Genomic DNA, 25,561 nt, shown 5'->3' with positions numbered 1-25,561 from the left:
TAAAAATGAAACTGAGCATTTTCAAAAACTAAAAACTAAACTGAAACTAGCAAGCTCACTCTAAAAACTAATTAAAACTAACTGAATTTGAAAAGCAAAAATTCACAACGAAATTAAAACAAAAACTTATGAAAAATCCAAAACTATTATAACCTTGGTGTGCAGTAAGCTTTGAACGGAGCCACTTTAACTTGAGTAGAACAGCAGTTAAACTTATGTACTATGGTGTTTGCCTGTGCATATAACTTACAACACTGTCTGTATATGTCATCATCATCATTCATATCATCTGCAATACAATGACCAAGGTATTTAATCTTTTTGCAGACCTCAAGACAATTATTGGATAGTTTGAACACAGGGAAATTAAGCCATTTATCCTGTTTCGTTCTGCATATTGAAACAGCACTTTTGCTGGAATTATATTTTCTATCAAATTCCACACCGTAGTCAGATCATATATCAAGAAGCCCCTGCTGCCCAGCACTACTCGGACTAAAGGTAACAAGATAATCTGCATATATAAGATATACATCTGGAAGGTGTAATTGTTTCATCTGCAGTAAATGCTGAGCTGTAAGCTGCAAAACTGCTCCTCACTTTCAGTATTTATATTTTTCATTACAACTACTTATCATGTGCAATATTATTTATACTGCGGCCACTTTATGTTTTAGTCTTTTCGTTGTGTTCGACCTTTTATTTCTTTTTTTTTCTTCTGTAATTTTTTATCCACACCCTTTTGCTTTTGTTTTTGCTCCTGTGACAAGTGAATTCCCCGATGTGGGATCAATAAAGTATAATCTAATCCAGCATGTCCAAACTATTCCACAAAAGGCCATGTGGCTGCAGATTTTTGCTCCCACCAATTAAGAGCACCCCTGATTCAAACAAACAGCTGTTTGAACACTGAGATCAGCTGAATAAATGAGTTGTGCCTGTTGTGCTTCTGCTTGGTTGAAAGGAAAACCTGCAGCCACAGGGCCCTTTGTGGAATAGTTTGGACATGCCTGATCTAATTTAATCTAATCTTCAAAACTGGACTATCAACTAGAAAAGTGAAGGCTTGAAGGACGAGTTTATTTGCTTTCTTGCCCAGAGATGAGAATTGACCCTCCTCATGTCTGTATGGTAAATATGAAGCTACAGCCACCAGCAAGATTATCTTAGCTTTGCATAAAGACCAAAAACATGGGAAAACAGCTGGCATAGCTCTGTCCAAAGGTAACAAATGTTAATTAAGTTAAAACTTACACTCGTTCCAGCATATCAAATGTAAAGGTTTGCTGCTTTTCTCTTTTATTAGCCTGGCATCAGCAAAGTCATTTGTGTATTGGATGGATGGATGGATGGATGGATGGATGGATGGATGGATGGATGGATGGATGGATAGATAGATAGATAGATAGATAGATAGATAGATAGATAGATAGATAGATAGATAGATAGATAGATAGATAGATAGATAGATAGATAGATAGATTTGAACCTCTCTGATTTGGTATGTAAAATCTTAATTTGTTAAATTAAGATTTAGTGACTGTCAAACTGTCAAATAAATGTAGTGGAGTAAAAAATATCAACATTAGCTTTTACAATGGTGAATTACAAGTACAAAGAAGATTGCCTTTACAAAGTGCACAAACATTAAAATGGTACTAAAGGACAGTACTTCTAATGTACTTATTTTCTGCTGAATGAGCATCTTGATCATGTGTAACATAGAGTCAACAGTTGCAGGTGCAGCGCCCTATAGAATCCCTTCCGAGTTTCCATGAATCAATGTTCTCCATCTGTGCTGCAAACCTGCACTGACCTGTTATGAATAATGAATCCTGGTCGTCGTCGTGCCCCCTCGACCACAAAAGCTACCTGGAAGCTCAGCTGGACGTGAAGTTACAGGAAATGGCCTCGTTTAGATGGAACAGGACTCTGAAGTGCAGAGACCCCTCATACTGCACCAACCAGTCTGCTGCTCTTAACCCCTGACCCAGCCTCACAAAGTGCTGTGCTAAGGGGATACTGAGGCGTTTGTCTCTTTTTTATCCAGAGCTTGCTGAAGTCTGTCTGTTGCACTGAGTGAAAATTAGCGCTGTTAATCACATTTAACTAATCATCCATTAGCGACCCCTTTTAAAGTTACACCAAGCTATTCACTGCAGGGGTTAACAGGAAGGCTAGAATTTTGTTTAATGAGCCCTCCAGTTCTCACTCGAGAATTAGACAATGAACATTTTGAGAAAATGTGGCAAAAGTGATTCCTGAACAGTCCAGGCAGATTCATAGTTAACTGGAATCCTGACATAAAAAATATAAATCCATTAAAAGTTAAACATTAACTCTATGGAGTCTTTGGATATTTTGTCAATTTTGAATCCTTTTCATCCTGCCTGTATACACCACTTAAAACATGTTTAAATGCCATGTTGGTCTATTTTTTTCAGCACAACCTCACCTATATGACCTAATAATAATTGATTTTTTATTCTGACTTACTGGATCAACATTTTGAACCAAAAAGAAACAAAGAAAAACAAACATAAATGTGATCTTGTGATTGTGTGTGATCCTGTCATCCAACTCTGGTTTTTATTCTAGTGGGACTCGATTTTATTTGTGTCCTGTGTGTTTAGCGTAACAATTTTGGTCATTTTGTGTATTTTTTTGTGTCTTTTGTTGTGTCTTTTTTAGTTATTTTTTGTCTTTTTTTGTCATTTTGTGTCTTTTTTTGGTCAAATGTGAACAAAGGTTGCAAATATAACATATAAGAGGGTTACATCCGGTTCTATCATTTTATACTAAATATATTTGAGCTTGTCTCCAGTTTTACTTGATATATCATCATCAAATTGAAACTGGCCTCATGGAGTTTACAGCCAGAACTTTAGAGGTAAATTTACAGTAGGGCTCCACGCTGCTTTGTTTTCTAGTCTGGATGTCATGAAGAAGTCTGGATTTGGAGCTTTTGGAGACTCCAGAGGGTTAAAGTTATACTATGCAAGTCTTTCTGAGAAAACATTTTATGGACCAATCTAAAGGTAATCCCTGATCGTGTCTGTATCTGCACTGTCTACTGACTGTATTATCTCTCCTTTATGTTTTGCTGTGGTCAGGATGTTTCTGAACGTCTTTTGGCCTTTTTGAAGCTACGAAAATAGCAGACACAGCTGAAAAACAACATTTAAGTGGGGTTTAAAAAAAAAAAGTGTACAAAGCTTATTACTTAGTGAGAGTGATTCTGGGGTTTGCTTTCACTTCCATTAAACTGCTGAGAAGGGGGCCAAGTTTTAATTTATAAAATCTAATGAAAACTAGCTAGATGTGTAGAAGATTCTCACATAGCGGGAGTTTGGGGGAAATTGTTTTATTAGTTTCTTTATTGTATCAAAGTAGAAAGCACATTTTTCTGGAGGGGATAGCAACAGTGTGGGTTTCTGGAAGCACTCAAAGCACTGAAATGAAGACGAAACACTGATCTGCAGTTGCAATTTTCCACATTCCACATTATTTTTTAGGAAATAGCCGATTTTCAGGCAAGACACCCTGATGTTTGGTATTTTGATATCTGCTGAAAAAAAAGAATAAACAGGGAATTTACACAATTGAAGGTTGGCTCTTAACAGGGAACTTAAATATAATTGGGTAAATATTTTAAGCATAATGATGACTCAAAGCCCAAATGCATTTGACGTTGTGGCTGGGGAGAGGGACGACTGGAATGCCCTGCTTATCCTGCTGCCCCGCAACCCGGCCCCGGATAAGTGGACGAGAATGGATGGATGGATGGATAATCTTGACTTAAACAACCAGATTTCATGCAAGTACACTTGAATATCTGCTATTCCTCAATCACATGCACACATCTCACTGCTCCTACTGCAGGGCTGCTGAGGCCACACCCCTACCGAGGCCACGCCCCCCCCCTCCCCCCCCCCCCTCCATCACATGTTCAATTCATTTACATGTTGAATGGGACTTTGGGGGGATTTTTTTACCGAAAATTTCCACCCCTTTGCAACCCTAATGGTCACACAATCACAATGTGTTGTGGTTGTCACCTGTAGGAATTAGAGTGGGTTGCAGTAGTTCAGAAATGTTGATCTTCGATGTATCTGTGGTTCACAGAAACATCATGTAGCTGCATTATTTCTGGCAACTGGGTTGTCTTACTCTCTGAACCCCCACAATACATGAGTGGATAGATACAGTTAATTACATTCGTGTTATCAAGGATTACTTTTTTCTTCATCTTCAGAAAAGAATGTGTTCATTGTAGTTTGGATCAAGTGGGTCAAATATGTAAGGTCTTCACGACCAGAATCAATGAATGACCCTGTAGTGTTTATTCTGGCAAGCCTTTATTCTCTCTCAGCTCTCCCTCTGACATCATTCATTGCTCTTACGTGAGCACTACTCCCTCCTGAAATGTATGAAGTTCTTATATTTGAAAAAAATCATTCACTAGCATTGGAAATAGAACTGCTTTTGTCCAGATGCATGTTCTCGCATTTAAGAATTTATTCTAAAAAAAAAAAAAAAATACATTGAAAAGCTCTTTTATGAAAGAGAAGCCACACGAGCACCATGAATCAATGGCACCGAGAGCCACTCAGCAGTAAACACCCACTGTTCTGGGAGGTAATTAAGAGTAATTAAAGGGCTAGCGGTTAACGAGTGTCCGTCCACCAGGGGGGCTGATGTTGATAGATTAGCTGCACTAACGCATTTACAGACTGCCAATCACTGCGGATGAAGCGGTTTTCCGGAGTAGGAGGGAAAAGTCCATTAGCACAGGCTCAAATCAGATCTTCGCACGGGTTATCAGCCCCATTTTCCTGACGCTCATTATCTGTCCCTTGATGCTCATGCATTTGGCTTCAGCTGATTGGCGCCCCCGCTCTTTTTGGCTTTATTTTCTAATGAGTGTCACTGAGTTGCTGATATATGATATTGTTTGGGCAGTATTTTTTCAGTAATGTATCACTAATGCATCTGACTCTTGTTTTGTGTGGGACCGCTGGGTGCTGTCATTCCTCACTGTTCCTCCAACTAACTTCCAGATGCACTAATGCATCTGAAAGGAGAAAACAACAGTAAACCTCCTGGGTCAAACTGCAGCTGTAATGTAGAAGTACAGTGTGTGTGAGGTGAAGGAGTTCTTTAAGAGCAGGGAGAGGGAAGTTCACTCTCTTTTGGCCTCTCATTGTATCCCTGCATTAAATGACTGGCCATACCTGCAGCACTTCACTCATATTATTTTAACACTTCTCACCAGTCGCCAGAGTGAGTGGCAGATGACAAAGAGCTCCATTAGAAGCGTAGTGGGTACATACTCGTATTTGTAGAGGGGGCATTTAGAAGAAATCAGTGCAGTGCATTTTTCTTTTCTCTAGCTGTCCACCCTGCCTGCACTAGAAAAATGGCCCCAGTGTGCTCTCGCCCTAACCTCCATTAAGCCTGGCGACTCGTATTGAGCCTGTGAGCTTTCAAGAGTGTGTTGTGTTTTTTTTGCAGGCACTTACACTCAATGTCCAATTGCACCATGTCCTCCCCGGGACCAGCTTGGTTCTCGGCCTCACAGGTTAGGTTGTGCAGGTTGTCATACGAAGAAACGTTGGTGAGGAAAAGGACCAGCTCTAATGCAGAGCCCCAGATTCTCTCCTGTCAGCAGACAAAGAGCGGAGGAGGTTAATGCAGCCCAGTACCAACTACATATGGATCACTTAAATGTATACAATTTAGAGGGATGAAATGGGATCCAATTTACTATACTGTGGATCGATAGATTGTATAGCCGGACTTTGTTTTATATGGCTTTAAGCTACAGTTTATCTAAAGAGCAGCACAGTGAGGAAGGCAGAAAGTGAAGAAATAAAATCATAAGACATGTGGACTCAGACAAATGTGTCCAAAAGCAGTCAAATAGAGTTAAAGGTCAGTGACAGAAAGTGGATTTTAGAGCCGAAGCTTGAAAGCATCAATAAAGAGACATTAAATAGAAGAGGGGAAGGAATTACATATATTTTTTTTCGGGGGGGGAGTTCTACTGAGCAAAAACAGAAAAGTTCAGACAAACAAGAGATCTCTTTAGTGAGTTCATAGGGGCAAGACCACTCAGTGCACTTAGTAGACAAACATGATTTAATACTGTAAGTCAATTTGTTTCTATACCTTCATAGAGTGCTGCATAAATTAATTCAAAAATCTGGAGTTTGCATTTTTGCACCGTTGATTCTCTTTTTTCCCCAAAGTCAATAGGGTTCTTTTTTTTTTAAATGTATTTTTTTGTCTAGATGCCTCAAATAATGGTTAACACAAGCGAAAGTTTTGTTCTGCAACATAGAATTCATCAATTAATACTCATACATTTGTGAATTTTTGAGGCATTTAAAATGAGACAACAGAAGTTGTTGCAGACACTAAATGTCAGCTTTGTGGTGGGGATTTTGTAGTCATGCCACATTGGTGTGGTTCATTTATAGCCTTATGTTCTGCTTTTTACTTATGCTGATTTCTTTACCCTTCAAAAATCTTAAAGCTGTTGTTCTGTTGACTCTCATTGTGGAGAAATGAAAAGACTGAAGTGAGATGAATAGACTGAGAAGTTTATCTTATTTCACAAGACAATTCCTGATTTAATTGAATTTTGTGGACACAAAATGCAGTTAAACAGTAAAATCACAATATATTGTTTCACAATACTCACCATATTGCAAAATGCTTAAAATCGCAATAATATTGTATCGTGACTCAAGTATCAGGATAAAATCGTATTGTGGGGCCGATATGCTGATTCACACCTCTACTAACTTCTGGGTTGGCCTACAAAAAAACATAATTCCTGCAGCATTCTATATATATATATATATATATATATATATATATATATATATATATATATATATATATATATATATATATATATATATATATATATATATATATATATATATATATATATATATATATTACAGTTTACAGTTTGTGCTTTGTTTTTAATGGGATGGTGGATGGAGGCTCAGGGTGGAGGGTTGCGGATGGGTGGAGGGTGTTTGCTTGTTTCTATGTTTCGTTATTTTTATTATTATTATTATTATTACTTTCTCCTGTTTTATGTAAAGCACTTCGTGTTGCATCTCTCTTGTATGAAAAGTGCTATACAAATAAAATCTGATTGATTGATTGATAGCACACATGATACATTTGCCTACAAGTGCTTGAGAACAGCCTCAATTTATTAACAGGAAAAACATAAAAGGGGAAAAAAACGAAGAAACCTGAAGAAGCAGAGAAGGGATCCTTATTTTAGGATGGGCAGACATGCAAAAGATCTTTTTACTTATCTATATGACATATATATATGTACTGAAAACGCTTTAATACCTGTGTAAAAGATTGAGATTTGAGATCCTCTGTTCGCCATCTCACATTGGGGGTTGGACTTCCTGTCACTTGACATGCAAATGTCAGGTTTCCTCCTTCTTGAATCTTTGAGTCTTTGAAGGAGACGATGGTCACCTCAGGCAGACCTACATGCAGCAGAGGAGACGGCAGGTGGCTAATGTGACGATACAACTGAGTGAAAAGCCGAGTTACTTTCTTCTTTTTTCTTGTAGCAGTTGGGAGAAACAGCACAGGGCCAAAAACTCTCTTGTATGTTTCCTGGCAACAAGATGTTCCCGCTCCATGCGATTAAAACAACAATGCTGAGCCAATTTCTTCCCTTCGTTTCACTGCACCTGCTCGTCGAAGGCATTAATATGCACAATAGTGACAACAAATGGTTATTATTTTTCCTTTTCAAGCCAATTGCATGAAGCTGCATCGTTTCAAATGTTCATTACACCACATAAGAGAGAGGCTTATCATTCACCCTCTGGAGTTACCAGTCACGCCAATATTATCAAATCATATGACTTCTTCATGATGTCATGGCGTAAAAACGAAGCAGTGTGTTTCCCTGCCATCAACTTCCCTCTAAAGTACTGGCTTAAAACTCCATGAGGCCAGTTTTTGTTTGGTGATGATAGGCCAAGTAAAACCGGAGATAAGGTCAAATATATTTAGTATAAAAATATAGAACTAGATGTTCTCCTCATTTTACCTCTTATATGCAACTTGTTAACAAGAGGGTTAAGATCAGTAAATGTCATGAACTTTACAGAAAAATATTTAAAGATCCCCTCCATGTTTTAGAAAAATACTGACTTGTATTTTGTGTTTGATATGTTTTTCCACACAAAAATCCCAAATACTAGTTAAATGAAATCCAAAAACTATGAATGTGCAAATATTTTCATGAGATAGGATCATGCATTACAATTTATAGCATCACAATAAAGTGCAAAAAATGAAGTTGAGGTATCACTCACTGCAGTTTTCTATCACCAACAGGTTGAGGGGTATTGGTTGATCATCGGAGAAACAAAAAATTTGGTTGTCCGGGTCTCCGCGCTCATTTTGCTGCCACTGCTGGAGCCAGTGGAGGTCACACGAGCAGACCAGAGGGTTGTCCCTCAAAACCCTGAGGAGAAAAAAAGGAGGAAAATCAGCTCTCCTGGCTACACTGCAAAAAGGTGTGTCTAAAAACCAGATAAAAACACTAAATCTGAGGGAAATGATCTTGCTGCATGGACAGATAATTCCACTTGACAAGATGTCCTAAATTAAGATTATTAAATCTAGAAATAAGCATGTTGAACGCTTAAAATAAGAAATTAACTCTTAAAACAAGATAAATTAAAGCTGCAAGCAGCGATGAACTGGCCCGAGCAGAGTGCACTGACAATTATTTGTTTCTTACCAAGATAAAAAACATTTTGTGTCTTGTTTTGGTGTGTTTTGTGTCTTTTTGTTGTTGTTGTTGTAATTTTACGTCTTTTGTGTTTTTTTGAGTGTTTTTTTTTGTCTTTCTTTGTCTTTTTTGTGATTTTACTACTTTTGTTTCTTTTTTGGTCATTTTATGTCTTTTTGGGTCTTTTTTGTGTCTTTTTTTGTGTATTTTTTTTGGTCATTTTGTGTCGTTTTACATCTTCTTTTGGTCACAAAATGACCAAAAAAGACAACATTTTTTACAAAAGAGATAAAATTAAAGCTGCAAGCAGCGATGAACTGGCCCGAGCAGAGTGCACTGCAAATTATTTGTTTCTTACCAAGATAATAAAAAAACTGTTTGTGTCTTTTTTTTGTGTTTTTTTGTCTTTTTGTGTCTTTTATGTGGTTTTATGTCTTTTGTTTCTTTTTTGGTCATTTTATGTCTTTTTGTGTCTTTTTTTGGTCATTTTTGTGTCGTTTTACATCTTCTTTTGGTCACAAAATGACCAAAAAAGACAAAAAATGTACAAAAGAGATAAAATTAAAGCAAGCAGCGATGAACTGGCCCGAGCAGAGTGCACTGCAAATGATTTGTTTCTTACCAAGTTAAAAAACTTTAGATTTAGAAGTGTTCAGTTAATTTCTTATTTTAAGAATACAACATACTTATTTCTAGATTTAATCATCTTAATTTGAGAAATCTTGTCAAGGTAAATTATCTCTCCATGCAGCAAGATCATTTCCCTCAGATTTAGTGTTTTTATCTGGTTTTTAAACACACCTTTTTTGCAGTGTACATACTTATAATTCAAACATCTTCCACAGAGAAACTAATAAATGAGTTCTTGGACATGCTTTCTTTATGTAATAGCTTTAAAAGTACCGGCTCCGTGTATTGTATGAACACATAATGAGCTTTTTAGTTTGGAGGTCACATAATCCTTTTAAAACCTTGAACAATTTATATATTTAGGAACAGATACAACTTCAGTAATGACTTTGAGCCATAACCAGTGACAAAATATCACACTGAAAGGGTGCTTTCAAGCAATTTGCAAAAGGCAGTAGTATTTTTTTAATTTTATGTTTATAAAATACCTAACTAAGTATGCTCACCTGTGAATTAACCTCGGTGAGAGTTTGGGAAAGGCACAATGGCACAAGAGCACAAAAACACTGAAATCTTACATTAACATAAACCTTCAGAATTTTTGTACTTTTTAATTCGATATTCTTTTATCTATGTACTTTATAGTAGGCGAACATAATAATGTCAGCTGAGATCAGGTTTTGGAACTGAAAAATACTACCCTTGGTGAACAAAAACCTCGCAGCAGCAGAATTTGTTGAATATCAGATTGTGACTTCAGTCAGGTTTGATCTAGTATTGTATTAGAGCGGTTTGAACCTTTCTAGTTCAAACCTTTCAAGTTCAAACCAGCCATACTCCATACACTGTGGCTGTATGAGTCCACCAGTCAGCTTTCTAATGTTGCTTCTCTGCCTTTGTAGTGGAGGAAAGTCTTACTGCAGCTTTCTGTCCCTGAACAGATAATTGCGGGTAAAAACGACCAAAGTAAGTAGGGTTGAAAAATTCCATGGGAATTAACGGGATTTTTTGGGAATTAATGGGAATAAACAAGAAATTTGAAAACAGGGAACTTATCTGCTATTCCTCAATCACATGCACACAGCACACTGCTTACTGCAGGGCTGCTGAGGCCACGCCCACTACTGAGGCCACGCCCACTACATGCACTGTGCATTCCTCCATCACATGTTCAACTCATTTACATGTTGAATGGGACTTTTTTGGAAAGAGAGGAGCTCTTTACATTATTTTCATTGATCATGCTGAATGGGGATTTTTGGGACTTAACTTTCCATGGAAAGTTTCTGGAAAGGTACCGAAATTTTTTCCACCCCTTTGCAACCCTAGCTCCAAGTAATGCAGCAACTGGAGGTTCTGACCAAGGAGCATCCTGTGTGCTTGTGACAACAACAAAACAACAACAATGGCAGCTCCTAAAGAGGTTAGTGTAAAAATGCTGCAAAGGCATCAGTTATATTGGAACTTGAGCATTTCTTCATTAAAAGAAGAGCAAAGAGGGACTGTGATAGACAGATGGTTCATTGATTCACCTGCCAGGTATTTTAAAGTGTCTGCCCTGACATAGTTGCATTCCCTAACAATGCTCGAAAATACTCATCATTCTCTAACAGCTGTTTCGGACCACGCTTATCAAATATTACGTAGCTGATGCTTGAAATGTTTGAGTTTGCGACACTGTAACAGCCCCAGTCTCTCTTTCCTCAACTGTTCTTGAATGTACTGTAGTGAGCGACAGAGATCGAACTGTACCCAGCATGCCTTTCACTCAATACACTGCACAGTGTGCACGTAACATACTACCAATAAATGTGTTCTGTAGATCTCAGGACATATTTCAGCTAGATAATGCATTAATATCGGACTAGCAAAAGACGATGTAGCTCATTTTAAACAATAATAACCTTGATAAAATGTCCATAACGTGAGCCATTGATGCCCATTTGAAGTAAAATTACCATGATTGGCCTAGATTGCACAATACAGTATACTGAAGCAAACAAGCAACTTTAAACCAAGACATTGGTCTCTAAATGAAAAGATATTTTGCAAGTGTCACTCAATGGGTGAACTGGTGCAGAGGCAGTTGCAGGTGATGGTGGTTTTGGACTAATTGGAATGCATGAGATTGACTGAGAAAGTGTGGATTTGAAGGGACTCACAGGTTGAGCAGTGGTAGATAATGAAACACCCTCCAGGAGATGTGTTCCAGGGAATTTGATGCCAGGTTCCTATGAAATAAAGGGAGAGTACAGGTGATATTGTTAACATTGGTGGAGCGTGCTGTATATGTCTCAACAGTAATTCAACCTATGTTCAGTAAAGCTTTTACATGTGGCATTTCTGCCTTGACTATTATTTCAAGTGGCACAAATAACTAGCTAGCATGAGAGAAAACATCCTTACATGTACGCATTTGGTAATAAAAAAATACACTATTCTCAGGCTAAATAAAAGAAAAATTAAAGTAAAAATGTTCTTGAGTCACAGTGATTTGATTGCTCACTTTCGGAGCAATGCTTACCTGCTTTGACTTACTGTCAGAGGAAAAAACATTAATGCATCCAAATGGGTTCTGATCAATTACCTTGGCAAGTAATTCACAGCAGCCAGGAGCTACATTCACAAACACCTCCAGCACACCTCGCTCTGTGTTTGCTTAGTGTTCAGTACATTAGGTGATTAGTTCAGAGTTGCAAACATTTCTCAGAGGAAGAACGCTGCTTAGAATGGATCTCCACATCAGTTTCCCATGTATTTTAGCATTTCTATTAGGGCTGCAACTAACGATTATTTTTATTATCGATTAATCTGTCGATTATTTAAACAATTAATCGATTAGTTGTTTGGTCAATAAAATGTATAAAATTATCAATGAGTGTTTCCCAAACCGCAAGATGACGTCCTCAGATCTCTTGTTTTGTCCACAAACCAAAGAGATATTCAGTTTATTGTCATAAAGGAACAAAGAAACCAGAAATATTCACACTGAAGAAGCTGAAATCAGAGAATTTGGACTTACTGTCTTTAAAAAACTGCTCAAACCAATTATTCAATTATCAAAATAGTTGACGATTCATTTAATAATCGATTATTGTTCGATTAATCGATTAATTGTTGCAGCTCTAATTTCTACACAGCATGATTGTATAAACACAGAGGATTTAGTGCTAGGTGTGTGGCTCTATGGATGAAATATCAGTCCAGCCCAAAATATCTCAACTATTAATTTGATTGCCTCAAATTTTACATCAGCATTCATGCTGCTGAATGCTCATGACTTGTACCCTTTTTTTGCAAACCTAGTTCTTTTCCTGGGCTGGTGCTGGAGCTGGTTTGCAGTTAGTTTAACTTGCGAACCATCTCTGAACCTGTTTGCTTTTTCCTCAGGCTCTAGGGCCTGGACATTACATCACTGTTTATCCGTATATGTCTCCGTCCTCTCCATAGGTATAATAACAACAACGGCAGACTACATTGTCCCTCTACAGATGTTGCTCCTGGCTTTGCAAGCATCAGTCTTAATTAGGGCCGGGACTTTAATGCGTTAATTAAGATTAATTAATTACACAAAAATTAACGCGTTAAAAAATGTGACGCATTTTAATCACACTTTTTTTTGCACCGTGGAACGTTTCTCACTGGATGAGTTTCAGGCGGACCGATTATACTGGAGCACCAACTAGCGTTAATGAGTTCAGACAACAACAAACCACAGTGAACATGAAGGAAGAAGCTGATGAGACGCTTTGGTTGGCCCCGTGGATGATGGGACATTTTCTTACAAAAAACCAACGGATGGAAGCGTCGATAAGAGCATGGTTGTGTTGCTATGCAACAAGGAATTCACATATCACTGCAGCACATCCAGCCTCAAGTATCACCTCAATGCACAACATATAGCAGCTAGCGGCTAGTGTGGTAACTAGCGTGGATTGTGTTTTACTTAAAAACCAAAGTATTATAGTTTACAGAAGGTCTACCTACCTATAGGCTACCTAGAATTATGAAATGTACTATATTTCTAAATATGCTATTGCTACACTTAATGGCAAAAATTGCACTGGTCTGTTGGACTTGAACAAAAATAAACAATATTTTTGTTGCTTAAGCTTATTTATTCAGTCATTATTCAATGGTATCCTAAAAATCCATGTGAAAAAAATGATATTAATACTAATTAATTAGATTCATTTTTTTAATCGAGTCCCGGCCCTAGTCTCAATACATCTGTCAAGTCAATAAATGAATGATACATGCTTTAGTTGGTTCCTCTCAACAGCACTGTGTTGGTCTTGTTGGTAACGCTAACCCAGCCCCTGACGTTAGCTGTTCGTGGTTCAAGACCAGCAGAGAGTTGGTGCCGCTCTGGAACCAGTTTTCCTGCAGAGAGCTGGTTCTTTGGCAGCAGAAAAGCAAATAACTGGTTCAAGATTGAGCACCAGCTCTGAACTGGGTGTGGAGCTGCTTTGGTTTAAAAGGGGTATGTGTGATGCCTTAAACTTTTTAATGGCACCATGAGCAGATCAACATTTTTGGCTTTTAGTTCCTTTATTCATGGTGCTAAAGCGCCACAAAAAATTGACCTTGCTTTGAAAAAAATGAATAAAATTCTGTTGCTTATTTGCCATGTTCTATTCACATTCTGTTTGAAAGTACTCACGACAAAAATACCTAGAAAAAAACACATTGACTCGCAAATTCATTGCACAAAATAAATGTCCCTGAAATCTGAATCCAAACATTGTAAATAACATCTTACATCTAAAATGTAGTGTGTCAGGCTATCATAATTCCTCCTGTGATAGATGAATTCTTCATATCTTTTAATCAATCCTCTCAGGGCACTAAAATATCCTCACAGTGGCTCTCAAATGATCCTCAGACAGTCCAAAGAACCGGGCTGTAAATAAACCTCCCTCAGAAGATGACAAAAAGCCACACTGGGGAGCACACACATGCAAGCCAATACATATTCACTCTGGCAGGGCCAAGGGTTCAATTATTTGTTTTCCTTGCTCCCAAAAGTTCATGTCAGATGGGTTAGCCATTGGGGCTTATCCATTACCGGCTCGATTCCTCCCCGGGCCACAGGGGTAGAGCAGCCGGGAATAGCGGCTCACTTTCCTTTTGGCCATTCTTAAGAACTGAATTTTCTAAAAGACGGTTGAATCCAGGAGGATTGTTGGTGAAGACGAAAGCAGAAAGGAAATCTGACCTGGCCTCTGTGTCTCCTGCTTAGTTCGGTTCTAGTCTGTCCCTCTTAATCTCAGAAATACATCTGTCACACAGAAGCCCCTATACTCCACCCAGGCCGGCACAGCCTCTCCCTCCACAGTGAAATATTGATTAAGTGATAATGGACCCTTAGTGGAGTGTATTTATTATGCATCAGTTGTCGATAATCCGCCAAAGTGAGCGAGTAAAAGGTGACTGGTGGATGTCTTCTCCAATTTCTCGAGCTCACCCCGACCCCGCATATCTGGTCCTCAGGACCTACCTGTCTTTCAGATAAACAACATCGGACATGTCGCACACGCTCAGTAAAACGATGAGGACAAGATGGTGGCGATAAGGGTCAGCTGCTGATGAATAGGCTGATTTGATGGTCTTCAGAGGATTATTTATTGCTGGGCCTGGATTGTGAGGCCATACTAATGCCAGAAGAGGCCAAAAGAGATGTAACGACAGATAGAACTGACATTGAAAATAAGTGCATAGTTTAATATTGAAATACATACGGTTGTTGCTATTGAATACATATTCACTAATAACTCAAAAACATGGTTCTAGAGTACAATCTTGTCTTTTTTGTCAGTGACAGACACATTTATTGACTCTGAGTGCTGCAATTCAACATTATTTTCACTGTAGATTAGTCTGCATTCATTTCCGGGTTTGTTTTTTGATTATCAATAACTATTTAGTCATTAAATTGTAAAAAAGAAAAAGAAAAGATCACAAGGTGATGTCTTCATCTCGACCCAAATATATCCAATGTCTAAATACTTGAACTAGAAAACTAGAACCAACACAGGAGAATATCCTAATTTGTCCAAACTTGCTTCCATTTATTACAAAATGTTACATGTTTACAAAATATCCCTTGAGAAACTCTGCTTCTAATAAATGTAATTTGTGGCTTCAGCTTTTTAAATGAGCTCACAGATTTACCAGATCTGTGGATGACTAATACAACCATTTGGCGACTGAGTCACTGTGATTTTGAGAAATGCAGCCTTCTCTTCGTGTGCAGTATTAAAGGGCCAGCTGAGCACTGACTGACAGGGACAAATAGGCTGACCCACATACAGGTCAAAACATGACACAGGGAAGACAATCCCTTTGTATTGACAAGGACACTTACACATACTGGAGCTTGAGGTTGTATTGGAAGGCGTTGGCAGCGATGAGCCTCAGTTTACATGCTGTCACCGTGCTGGAGAGGAGAAGAAAACACTATAAATGTCACGTCAGTGAGATTTTGATAGAAATTAAGCTATAGAACTCTTAGAAATACTTAAACTTATGTGAGTTTTATGTGAGCATGCAGAATCAAGGAGAAATGCCCCTCTCAATGCATAGGTTAAAATATTTTGGTTGATTTGTCCAATCAACAGGTCAAAACTCTTTTATCTAATATTTACTGGTTAATTTTGTGTTGATCATCTGATCAATGAATTGACTAATGGTTTCAGCTTTTTGTTATCCAACTGACTTTTATCCCTTTTAGATAAACTAAATTTCTCCACTAAGGACAGGAGAGATTTCTATTCCAACTATCTTCAGATTTTCAGATTTTTCCAGATAATTGCCAAAAGTACATGTTTTTGGGGGGTTTTCCATGGGTTCCACTGCTGTGACCATAGGCTGCATAAACCTGCATTCTTTCTAATGGCCTGCAGGGGGCAACTCTACTGGCTGCTGCTGCAAAAAAGTTAGTTTTACTAAAAGACTCTGGAAGGAGTCAGTTGCTCATTTTTACCAGTAAATTTTTAAGCCTGTTTTTTGCCATCCAATTAACGTCCCAATTAATAACTTTAAGTACAACTGCACCTGGCTAACCAAGATAGCTACTGCAATCGTTATCTGATACTCTCGTGTCCAAAGATGGTCGCCTCTGCTTCCAAAAAAATTATATACTATACTGCCCTACAAAGTCTAACTGCAGTAACTACGCAAAGGGTAAAACTGAAAAAAACTGCTTTAAAGTTTTTGAACTGGCCAGCCAAATGGGTTTTAGGTAGGTTAGTGATATGACACTTATTTCTACATGTATTGATGTGATTTTTATGCTTAAAATTACTATCTAGATAATAATTTCCCAATCAAATAAACCTAAATTTTCTGTTATTCATGTCTTCAATTTTCAACACAATGAAGAAATACAAGATAAGAAATACAGGCAGACTGCTTTGGTTTTGAGTTGGATTTTGTAGTTACTGCAATTTTTATATCATTAATTCTCTGAAATAAAGCAAATTTGAAATTTAAAGTGTTGTCACAAGATAAAACAGACATCAAGTAGTTCATTTTTAGTTATAACTCAATTTCGACCAAAATGTAGTTACTGCAGTTAGGCTTTGTAGGGCAGTATGTACTAACATAATTTTTAACAAGTAACAAATGTTACATTTTACAGGTTGAATAAAAAAGAGCCCCATTCAGGCCTAGTGGATCTACTTTGTAGGATTTACTCACTTCTCTGTCCTGCTCTTTGTTGGACTTGAGAAAGTTTAGGCAAAAAAAATGGTTAGTCCTCATCTTAACAGCCTTTCTCTTGTAAGCAACATTACCCCAGAACAGTTTAATTAGGATATAATTTTGTCTGGGACAGTTAGAGACACCTTTTTAGCCATAGCTGTTGTTTAAAAGAGCTGTTTGTTGACTGCTCGAAATGACAAACCTACTTTTGTGTACCTCTATCTGAAATTGAGGAGCCATCATTTCACAAATAACTAACATGTTTATGTGTAAAATTTGCCAAGTTATCACTGTTAAGTTGCTGTAGGAGAGTAGAAAGCAGACGTAGCAATGGTCATTATGAAACTATTCATTTATAGGCCTATAGATAATATACGGTATCGAGACTTGCAATTATAGAGCAAACCATACACAGTATAGGTCTGTACAATAGTATAAAATGTGTTTCTGACAGTTGTACATTTGCCTTTGTGTCAGTAAGTTGTCGTGAGAAAAGAGTTACTTACAGGTTCTTCAGCTCTCTGTAGTTAACAAGATCAATGTCTGTTATATTCTCCAGGGCTGCTTGGTTTTCTATATAACTGGTGAATGGAAAAGGAGAGAAAGAGAGAGAAGAGAGAGTTGGGAGGTAAATACATACATCTTGACCTTCATTCTTTTGTTGTGTAGCTAATCTATTAGACCCATGCTGAGTGAAAACAGTAGATGGAAAGAACACTTTCATTACAAAAACAAGTGAATGAGTTCCTTAATCGGAATTTTGTGAAAAATACTTTTTCTCACTGTTAAATGTACTAAACATATCTCTAACAGATGGTAAAATCTTTAATTCATGTTTTCATTTATAAAGTATTTTCTTGTCAATTATATGGCAGAACAGCGTGTCTTTTGATAGAAAAACTTTTTATTTATACAGTAACACATGGAATAGAATGGCAGTCTTAAACGTGAAATCAATAGTGCTAATATAATTTAACCGTAATATTAGAAAAAGTTGCACCGTATCTATTAAGGTAAAGTTCTGGCAACCACAGCTGCTGTTTTTTTACTGTAAAAACAACAGGTTATTTTTTACAGCGTGACTCAAGGGAGAATATAGAGAAAGGCATTAAAGAGGGAGGGGAGCATCCACGTTCAACCTCGCTGACATGTGTCCGACCTCGCTGACATCCACTGAACAAGAGATAACAAAGCTGGCCGAGATGTCCAGGGAGCCACAAACCACAAACCGCTCATATCAGAACCTCATCTACTGCTCATGTGGGAAAATAATAATAATAATAATAATAATAATAATAATGCCTTAAGAGACGCCGGTTAGACGAGGCTGAAGGGAAATTCTTCTCGGTTAGTCATTTTCAACTTTTCCAGACACAGCCTATAGCTCAGAATAAATAGTGAGCCGTAGATCAATTCAGCACTCAAGGCAAGGACAGCCAGCTCTTTTCATTGGATGGTTGAATAGATGGCTTGATCAGAGCTCGGATCTCTGCGAACTGTCCACCCCATTCTCTGCCCTCCTTCACCTCCAGTACAGCCTCTCCTGAACTACATGTGAATGTTGTCCATTTAGTTCAGGAGGACTCTTCAATGACTCGACTCAAATAACGAAGGATTTTATTTATCTGCCTTCAGCCCTCTTGGTAAATACATGATTGCCTTGGGAAAGCGTTCCTTTCCAGATACAATGAATCAAATAATCATAATGAAAAGAAAATACAAGATAACATTGTCAGGGTTGATGCATATATACGTTTCTTAACCCATAACAACCCACGGTGACTTGGGTGTAACAAACACTTTAAATCTTCTAGAACCTCCCATATTCAACTTTATGCTTAACATTAACTCATTAAGTCCCTAAGTGGCACATACTCAACACCCTGGTGTGGTGGTCATGTGACAGTCATGTGACTGTGACAGGAAGTGATTTCTCGAAAATGTGGGTGTGACTGGAAACAGAAATCTAAATAAGTAGCAAATATCAAAAAGCTTATTTTTTGTTACTAGGTTAAGTTTAAACCCATTCAACAATTCTAATCTTTTAATAGGGTCTCCTTTATTGCATATAACCCTATTAGAGTTTGTTTTTATTTATTGTTGATTTATTATTTTGTTACTTAAAAACAAATCTGAACAATAATTTGTTGTTAAACAGCACTATCAATGTCACAATTTTAAGAAAAAGACAAATTTGTGTTTCTGTAAGCAGAAAAAGTGTCAAGTTTATTTATATTAAAATAACAAATATCATAAAAATAAATACCATAAACGCCCAATGTGACATATATGTCACATCTCAGATCTTTGACATTTAGGGGTAGTATTTAAAAAAACATCATAAATGTGTTCTATGTGGTCCACTTGGTCTGTGGTATATCCTCCACAATTTTCCTTCAAGGATAAATAGGTCTGGGTTCTTCTGGGTTAAGACATGAACATGTTTTTTTAAGGCAAATAAAATAAGCATGAAGAACTTGAAGGTCAGTTTGTTGCAATCTAAATTGAATGCAAGATGTTATTGTTGTGTTGATAATTTCTAGGGCACTTTCTGTGAGTATGACCCTCGGCCCACGCCGTAGTTTGGTGAAACCACTTCAGCTTCAACAAACCAAAGTTGTCTGTAGTTATTGTTGGTGTGAATGCATTACCATGGAGACGTCCAGTCTCAGATACCACAGAGAGACTCCTCCCCCTCACCCACTGCATCACACTCCTCACTGTACATGCGCACTTAATTTATTGTTTGTTTTAATTAATTAATTAATCTTTTGTATCAGCCTGTTTTGATCTACTCAGTAGAAGAGAATGTTTCTGTGAGCCTTTATTATCCCCATGTGAGGTCAGAGGACAGGTTACACTGTGTGAGATTATTCACTTTAAGTGTGAAGGATCTTATTTAACTGACAAAGTATTTTTATACAGTCTATGGTTGTACAGTGTGTCTGTTGTTGTGATGCATGAGGTAAATCATTTTGTGTTGAGCTGTTTAAAACAGGATGTTTAGTGGTAAGATGGACTCTACATGGTGTCAATGGTACTGAGTCTGTTGTTTCTTGTTGGGCCTCAGTTTGCCATGTTTGCTTTCAGAATATTTTTTGAGCATGCAGTACCTTTGAAGTTATCCTGGACCAATGTTATAATAGTTTTGGATTTTTCCTTAGTTTTAGTTTTAATTTCGTTGTCAATTTTTGTTTTCAAATTCAGTTTGTTTAATGAGTTTTTAGAGTTTGTTTGCTAGTTTTAATTAGTTTTAATTTTGGGGAAAATGCTTAGTTTTAGTTAAGTTTTTATTAGTTTTAGTGTTAGTTTTAGTTTTTTTGTAATGGGGTATTTGTTTGGTGCCACATTCAATTAGGTCACAATAAATGTTCCCTTTATTTCCTTTGTCTGATCGATCTCAGCCCCAATAAGTTTATTAAGTCATAAAACCAGATAGATGAAATAGATTTCATATCAACCAAAAAGGTTTATGTATGAAAAAAGTTGACAAAGACGGAAACTAAGCACATTTTCACCATAATTGTAGTTATTTTAAGTTAGTTTTGTAACCACAAAATACAGTTTCAGTTAGTTATAGTTTTTTTTAAAACTCTTGTTTATATTTTTATTTCAGTTAACGAAAATGTTTTTTCAATTCTAGTTTCCGTTTTTTCATTAGTTTTCATTTACTATAATAACCTTGTCCTGGGCAGTATTTTTCGTTCTTTTGGATTGTTGAAATGTCCGCTCCCGTGTTGATAAGAGTATTAAAAACTTGAAAAATATCACGTTAAGATACATTTAGAACAGATAAAAAAATGTGTTCTTAATTAGCGATTAATTTCTAGTTAACTTTGGACAATCGTGTGATTAATCACGATTAAATATTTAAATTTATTGTCAACCCTTATAATTTCATAAGTGGACAAATTCAAAGACGACACGTTCTCACTGTTTCAAGTCGTGCCGCAGCAGACTTTGTGATGTAGGCAAATATCATATTGTTATCCAATGAATGGATCTAATATGGTGTTATGATGATGAAACCTGTGATTTACACCCCTGCCCCAGGTTTGGGCAAAGAATGGTCATCGTTTGGCATTGTAAAAGGCAGTTTAACAAGTTAAATAAATGCCAAAGAGAGGGTAAATTTCATTAATATTTGTACAATTGAGTAGGTTGCATTTTAAGCTCCAGATGAGGGGAAATTCAAGGTTGCACTTATTCCAGAGATCCTCCCTGATTGGCTACAGAGAGCAGGTGACGGGGTGTAAAAGATTTTGGTCTGTTTTTTCCTCTTCAGGTAAATAAATGAAGACCAGTGTTTAGTTTATCGTGACAGATTTTCTCCACTAATTATCTGCAGAAGAACCGAATGATAGAAATAGTTTGTTTCTCCTTTTTGTGTCCGAACCATCCTCAAGCATAACGCAACAAGTGTTTTGTATATTTCAGTGTGTTTCCTCGATTGGCGCATTGGGTTTGAGCTCTCAGGGCCTCTGAGGCTCTGTTGTATTCTACTGGTAGCAACATTAGCATTGTAGTTAAGGAGGCACATTTTAATACAGAGTACTCTGCTTTATTTGGGTTGTTTGCTTAAAGGACACCCAGTCCTGATGAAAGCTGATTTTTATTTATTTATTTAAAATCAAAATTCAAACTTTCATTTTTGCTTGTTTAGTCATGAATTTTCAATATTATGAACAAAAAATATTGAAATCAAGTTCTTTTCCGGTGATTTTTAAACATTTTTTAGTACATTTCATTGATACACAGCACACTGCAAAAAAGGTAAAAACTCTAAATCTGAGAGAAAGGGTACTCAAAACAAGTGAAATTATCTTGCTGCATGGACAGATAATTTCACTTGTTTTGAGTGACAAAATTTCTTGAGTTAAGATTGTTAAATCTAGAAATAAGACCATAGTGTAAAGTTGAACATTTAAAATAAGAAAGTAACTCTTAAAACAAGATAAATTATCTAACACTTCTAGGTTTTTTTTTATCTTGGTAAGAACCAAATCATTTGCAGTGCAGGTACTGAAGACAAAAAGGTTTCTGTATGTAGTAAAATGGGTGGATGGTGTATGTAAGTTATCCACAGGGTTGGCTCCATGTCATACAATATATACCAATTAATTCATTTTTTTCCTCAATATTATAGTGTTTAGTGAATATGCCAAAAAATACCTGCAGTAATTTCCAGTTGATGACAGCCACTTTCAGCATGTGGCATTGTTTCAACCTCCCAGTTCTCTGTTTGTCAGCTGCAGCACACAAACCTTTTTATTCATGTCTGATTGACCCACACAGCAATAATGTGATTACAGGGCAGGTGGGCCCAGGATCACCCATCGCCCTTACTTATTGGATTGAGCCAAGTGGGTTGTATATCATCTATTGTTCCCGGGTGGAGGCATTGACTGGCAATTCACAAAATTGAATTTATAACTCAGCATATGATGAATTTTGGCCCCTGTTCCACAGTTAATGGCCCCTTGTTTGTTCCGTGTATCGGCTGTATTGCCTTGCACTGCCAATACGGCAAAGTGTTGTTGTTTGCTGGCATGTAGAGCACCGCGGTAAACAGGAGCCAGGGAAAGGTCCGCTCACTTATTGATTGAACGGTTCAGAGAGAATGTCAAGCCTCACCCTGAGCTCTACGAAACATGTTTAGCTGCAGGTACAAGGAAATACCTCCGAGATAAAAGAGAGAGGGGGGGGGGGGGGGTGGGGAGGGAAAGAGGAGGAGAATGGGGTATAGGTGAATAGAGGCAGAAAGCAGCAGTAAATTGACTTGCTCCACTGAAATAGCATTTCACAAATGTAGTTCCTTCGTAACAAGTGCTAATTGCTCAGATCTGGGCACAGGAACAAAGAGAGAACAGCGTGGTGGAGCAGAGAGTGACATTTAGTTTTCCATGTTGGAGCTGATGGTGGGTTGCATAATAATACAGCAGCTGTCTTTAAATCACAGGTGGTCAGTTTCTACTTCCTTTTTCATACAAAGTTTTCAAAAGCCAATGTTAAATAACAGTCATCTGCTGCTGCAGCTGAGCGAGAAGTCTCTGTTCATGCTAGCAGGAACTTTAAGAGTTTTATTAAAATGCACTCCCTCCAGGGTTTGCCTGACCATATATATATATATATATATATATATATATATGTGTGTGTGTGTGTATATATATATATATATATATATATATATATATATATGACAATCACAAGTGTTGCATATATGGCTGTAAAGAACTCCCTCCATCAATCTAGCCTCCAATCAGCCGTCTTTTCTCTACTTCAGTTGTTGAGCACCAGTTGAACCACAGCAAAAGAAATGTGAATTAAATGTCAGAACAACCTCAAATGCAGCTCAGCAGCTGTTTCATCAGAGGTGGAATTTTAAATTTGAGCCTCAGAAATTGAAAAATACTTTCTTCAGCCATGTAGCTGAGATTACATTATGTCTCCAACATGAATTAAAGTGTGGTGCATGTAGATGAAGTGATCATTTGTTAACCTGCAGGACATAGGACACGTGTATCTGAAGTCACAGAGTTTAGGCAGCTGTGCTTTGATAATTACTGTGCATCTCCAAAATGTCAGGACTTAAACCTGATTAAAACACTGTGTGTGTTTTAATGTTATTTTTTAATGTGTCCAAATGTTATTAAGCTTTAAAATGTTCATGACACCTAAAGATGCTTTTTTCCAAGATGTACACATTCAAAAGTGCTATAAGTAACATCCAAAATTAAGCAAAAACTACTGTCAATTAAGTTTTTAATAGCTGAAATGTACAGTTTGTTGTGACTCCATAGCAGGCAGAAGAAAAGAAGATTCAAACTAAAGTCACAGAGCTTATTATACTCTGTTAATGTGCGACAAAAGTATCTTCAGAAACGTTAAGGACAAATTTTCCTTCTTAACAGACAAATAGTGTTGTTGTGTAGCGTACTGTATTCGAGCTGGGTGTTTATAAAAGAAGAGATCTTGAACTCAGATTAACTTGCAACTTTCAAGTTTTCACTGTGAGCTTTTTCCACAGGGACCTTTGAAGAGCCTGAGGCCTCATTTTGGGGCGACACTGGATAATAGGACAGCAGTTCCCATCACTCTGCGCCAGTTATTGTCAGTCGTAATCCATAATTGATTTCCAATGACCTAAGTGACAAAATTACTGCCATGCTAATGCATCTCAAACAGCAGTAAATTCACTTTACATCAAGCTGCGCCTGGATTTGGCAAACTCTCTCGGAGCAGAATATGACAATAAAACAGTGAGAAATAAACAAAGCTTAGCAGATGATTTGCATTTCGCTCACTGTGATCTTGAAAGTCAGATAATCTCCAGTACTTTGATAAGACATCATCATTATTTCTCGCTGGACAAACACAGACAATGAAAACAGACAAATTAATGCAAACACATGATCAGAAATAAAAGAGAATACATATCTGTGCTCCAACTTAAGAATAGAAATGTATTTTCTCTCCAATTTGCAAGCAGAGATGCACTTGTTATTCTTAGTCAAAGCAATAGATGGAAACTTTACTGCACAACCTTGAGTCATAACTGCCCCATCCTTATCGGACACTTCTGCTAATGTATCACCCAATCAGAAAACCTTAACAATGATCAACAGAGTTAAGAGTCTCCCAAACAATCGGACGAAACTCAGAATTGACACCAAATACCCTGACTCATATGATCTCATTAAAGCTGAAACTCTGCCATCGAGATACTCCAAACTGATCAAACTCAACACAACCCAGAGTAATAACTGAACACAAAGAGAAAATCAAGCTTGGCAACGCACCAACATGAAGGCATCTGATGAAGTCGTCCTGCTTCAGAGCAGGTGATACATCATACTCACATCTCTGTCACATTCTCACTCTCTTGCTGCGCCAGTGCCGGGATGCTGGCGATGCCATTGGGCTCCAGGCACTGCAGCATGGCAAAAGAACACCGGCAAGCCATCGGGCATCCTCCCAAGGTGGACGCCGGTGCCAGGCTGAGCAGGGCCAGCACCAGGGGCAGGGGAAGAGCCAGGGCCCGGGGTGCCACGGCCATGCTGGAGAGAGGATCTTCTCAGCACCACCAGCGGAGAGGGTTAGCAGCTGTTGGAGTTAGTGTCTGTGTGCTTCACCTAATGAAGAGTCAGCGAGGAGAGAGGTGAGGAGCGCTCACACACAGTGGCTCTTCTTGTGGCAGGGCTGAGTTCCCAGCTGGTCAGGGTCTGGTGCTGAGCCACAGCTGTACTGAGCAGCAGGAGGGGCAGGCAGGCAGGCAGGCAGGCAAGGGGCCTCTGGGGACATGGTGGTAGTGGGCTGCAGCCTCTCTCTTTCTCCCTCTCTCTTCCTCTCCTCCACGATGAAGGGAGGGGCAAGATAACAGAGGCCAGAGTCACCAGACACCTCTGAGAGCAGGAGGGGGAGGAGGGAAGGGGC

The 25,561-nt window shown here is 37.9% G+C and overlaps 1 protein-coding gene across 2 annotated transcripts in view; it reads right to left on the bottom strand.

Moving 5' to 3' along the window:
* The window catches only part of ntrk1 (neurotrophic tyrosine kinase, receptor, type 1), a 49,598-nt gene extending 24,414 nt beyond the window's left edge, over window positions 1–25,184 (bottom strand). For both annotated transcript variants that reach the window (XM_059339560.1, XM_059339561.1), the window contains exons 1-7: window positions 24,988–25,184; window positions 17,635–17,709; window positions 15,792–15,863; window positions 11,587–11,655; window positions 8,373–8,524; window positions 7,384–7,529; window positions 5,523–5,661 (exon numbers count right to left, since the gene is read on the bottom strand). In XM_059339560.1, coding sequence (XP_059195543.1) covers window positions 5,523–5,661; window positions 7,384–7,529; window positions 8,373–8,524; window positions 11,587–11,655; window positions 15,792–15,863; window positions 17,635–17,709; window positions 24,988–25,184 — 850 coding nt within the window. The remainder of the gene's footprint in view (window positions 1–5,522; window positions 5,662–7,383; window positions 7,530–8,372; window positions 8,525–11,586; window positions 11,656–15,791; window positions 15,864–17,634; window positions 17,710–24,987) is intronic.
* Between the last annotated feature and the right edge of the window lie 377 nt (window positions 25,185–25,561).

The sequence above is a fragment of the Centropristis striata genome, chromosome 8 (genome assembly GCF_030273125.1).
Source record: "Centropristis striata isolate RG_2023a ecotype Rhode Island chromosome 8, C.striata_1.0, whole genome shotgun sequence".
Classification (NCBI taxonomy): domain Eukaryota; kingdom Metazoa; phylum Chordata; class Actinopteri; order Perciformes; family Serranidae; genus Centropristis; species Centropristis striata.
This window is presented reverse-complemented; position numbering and strand designations above follow the sequence as displayed.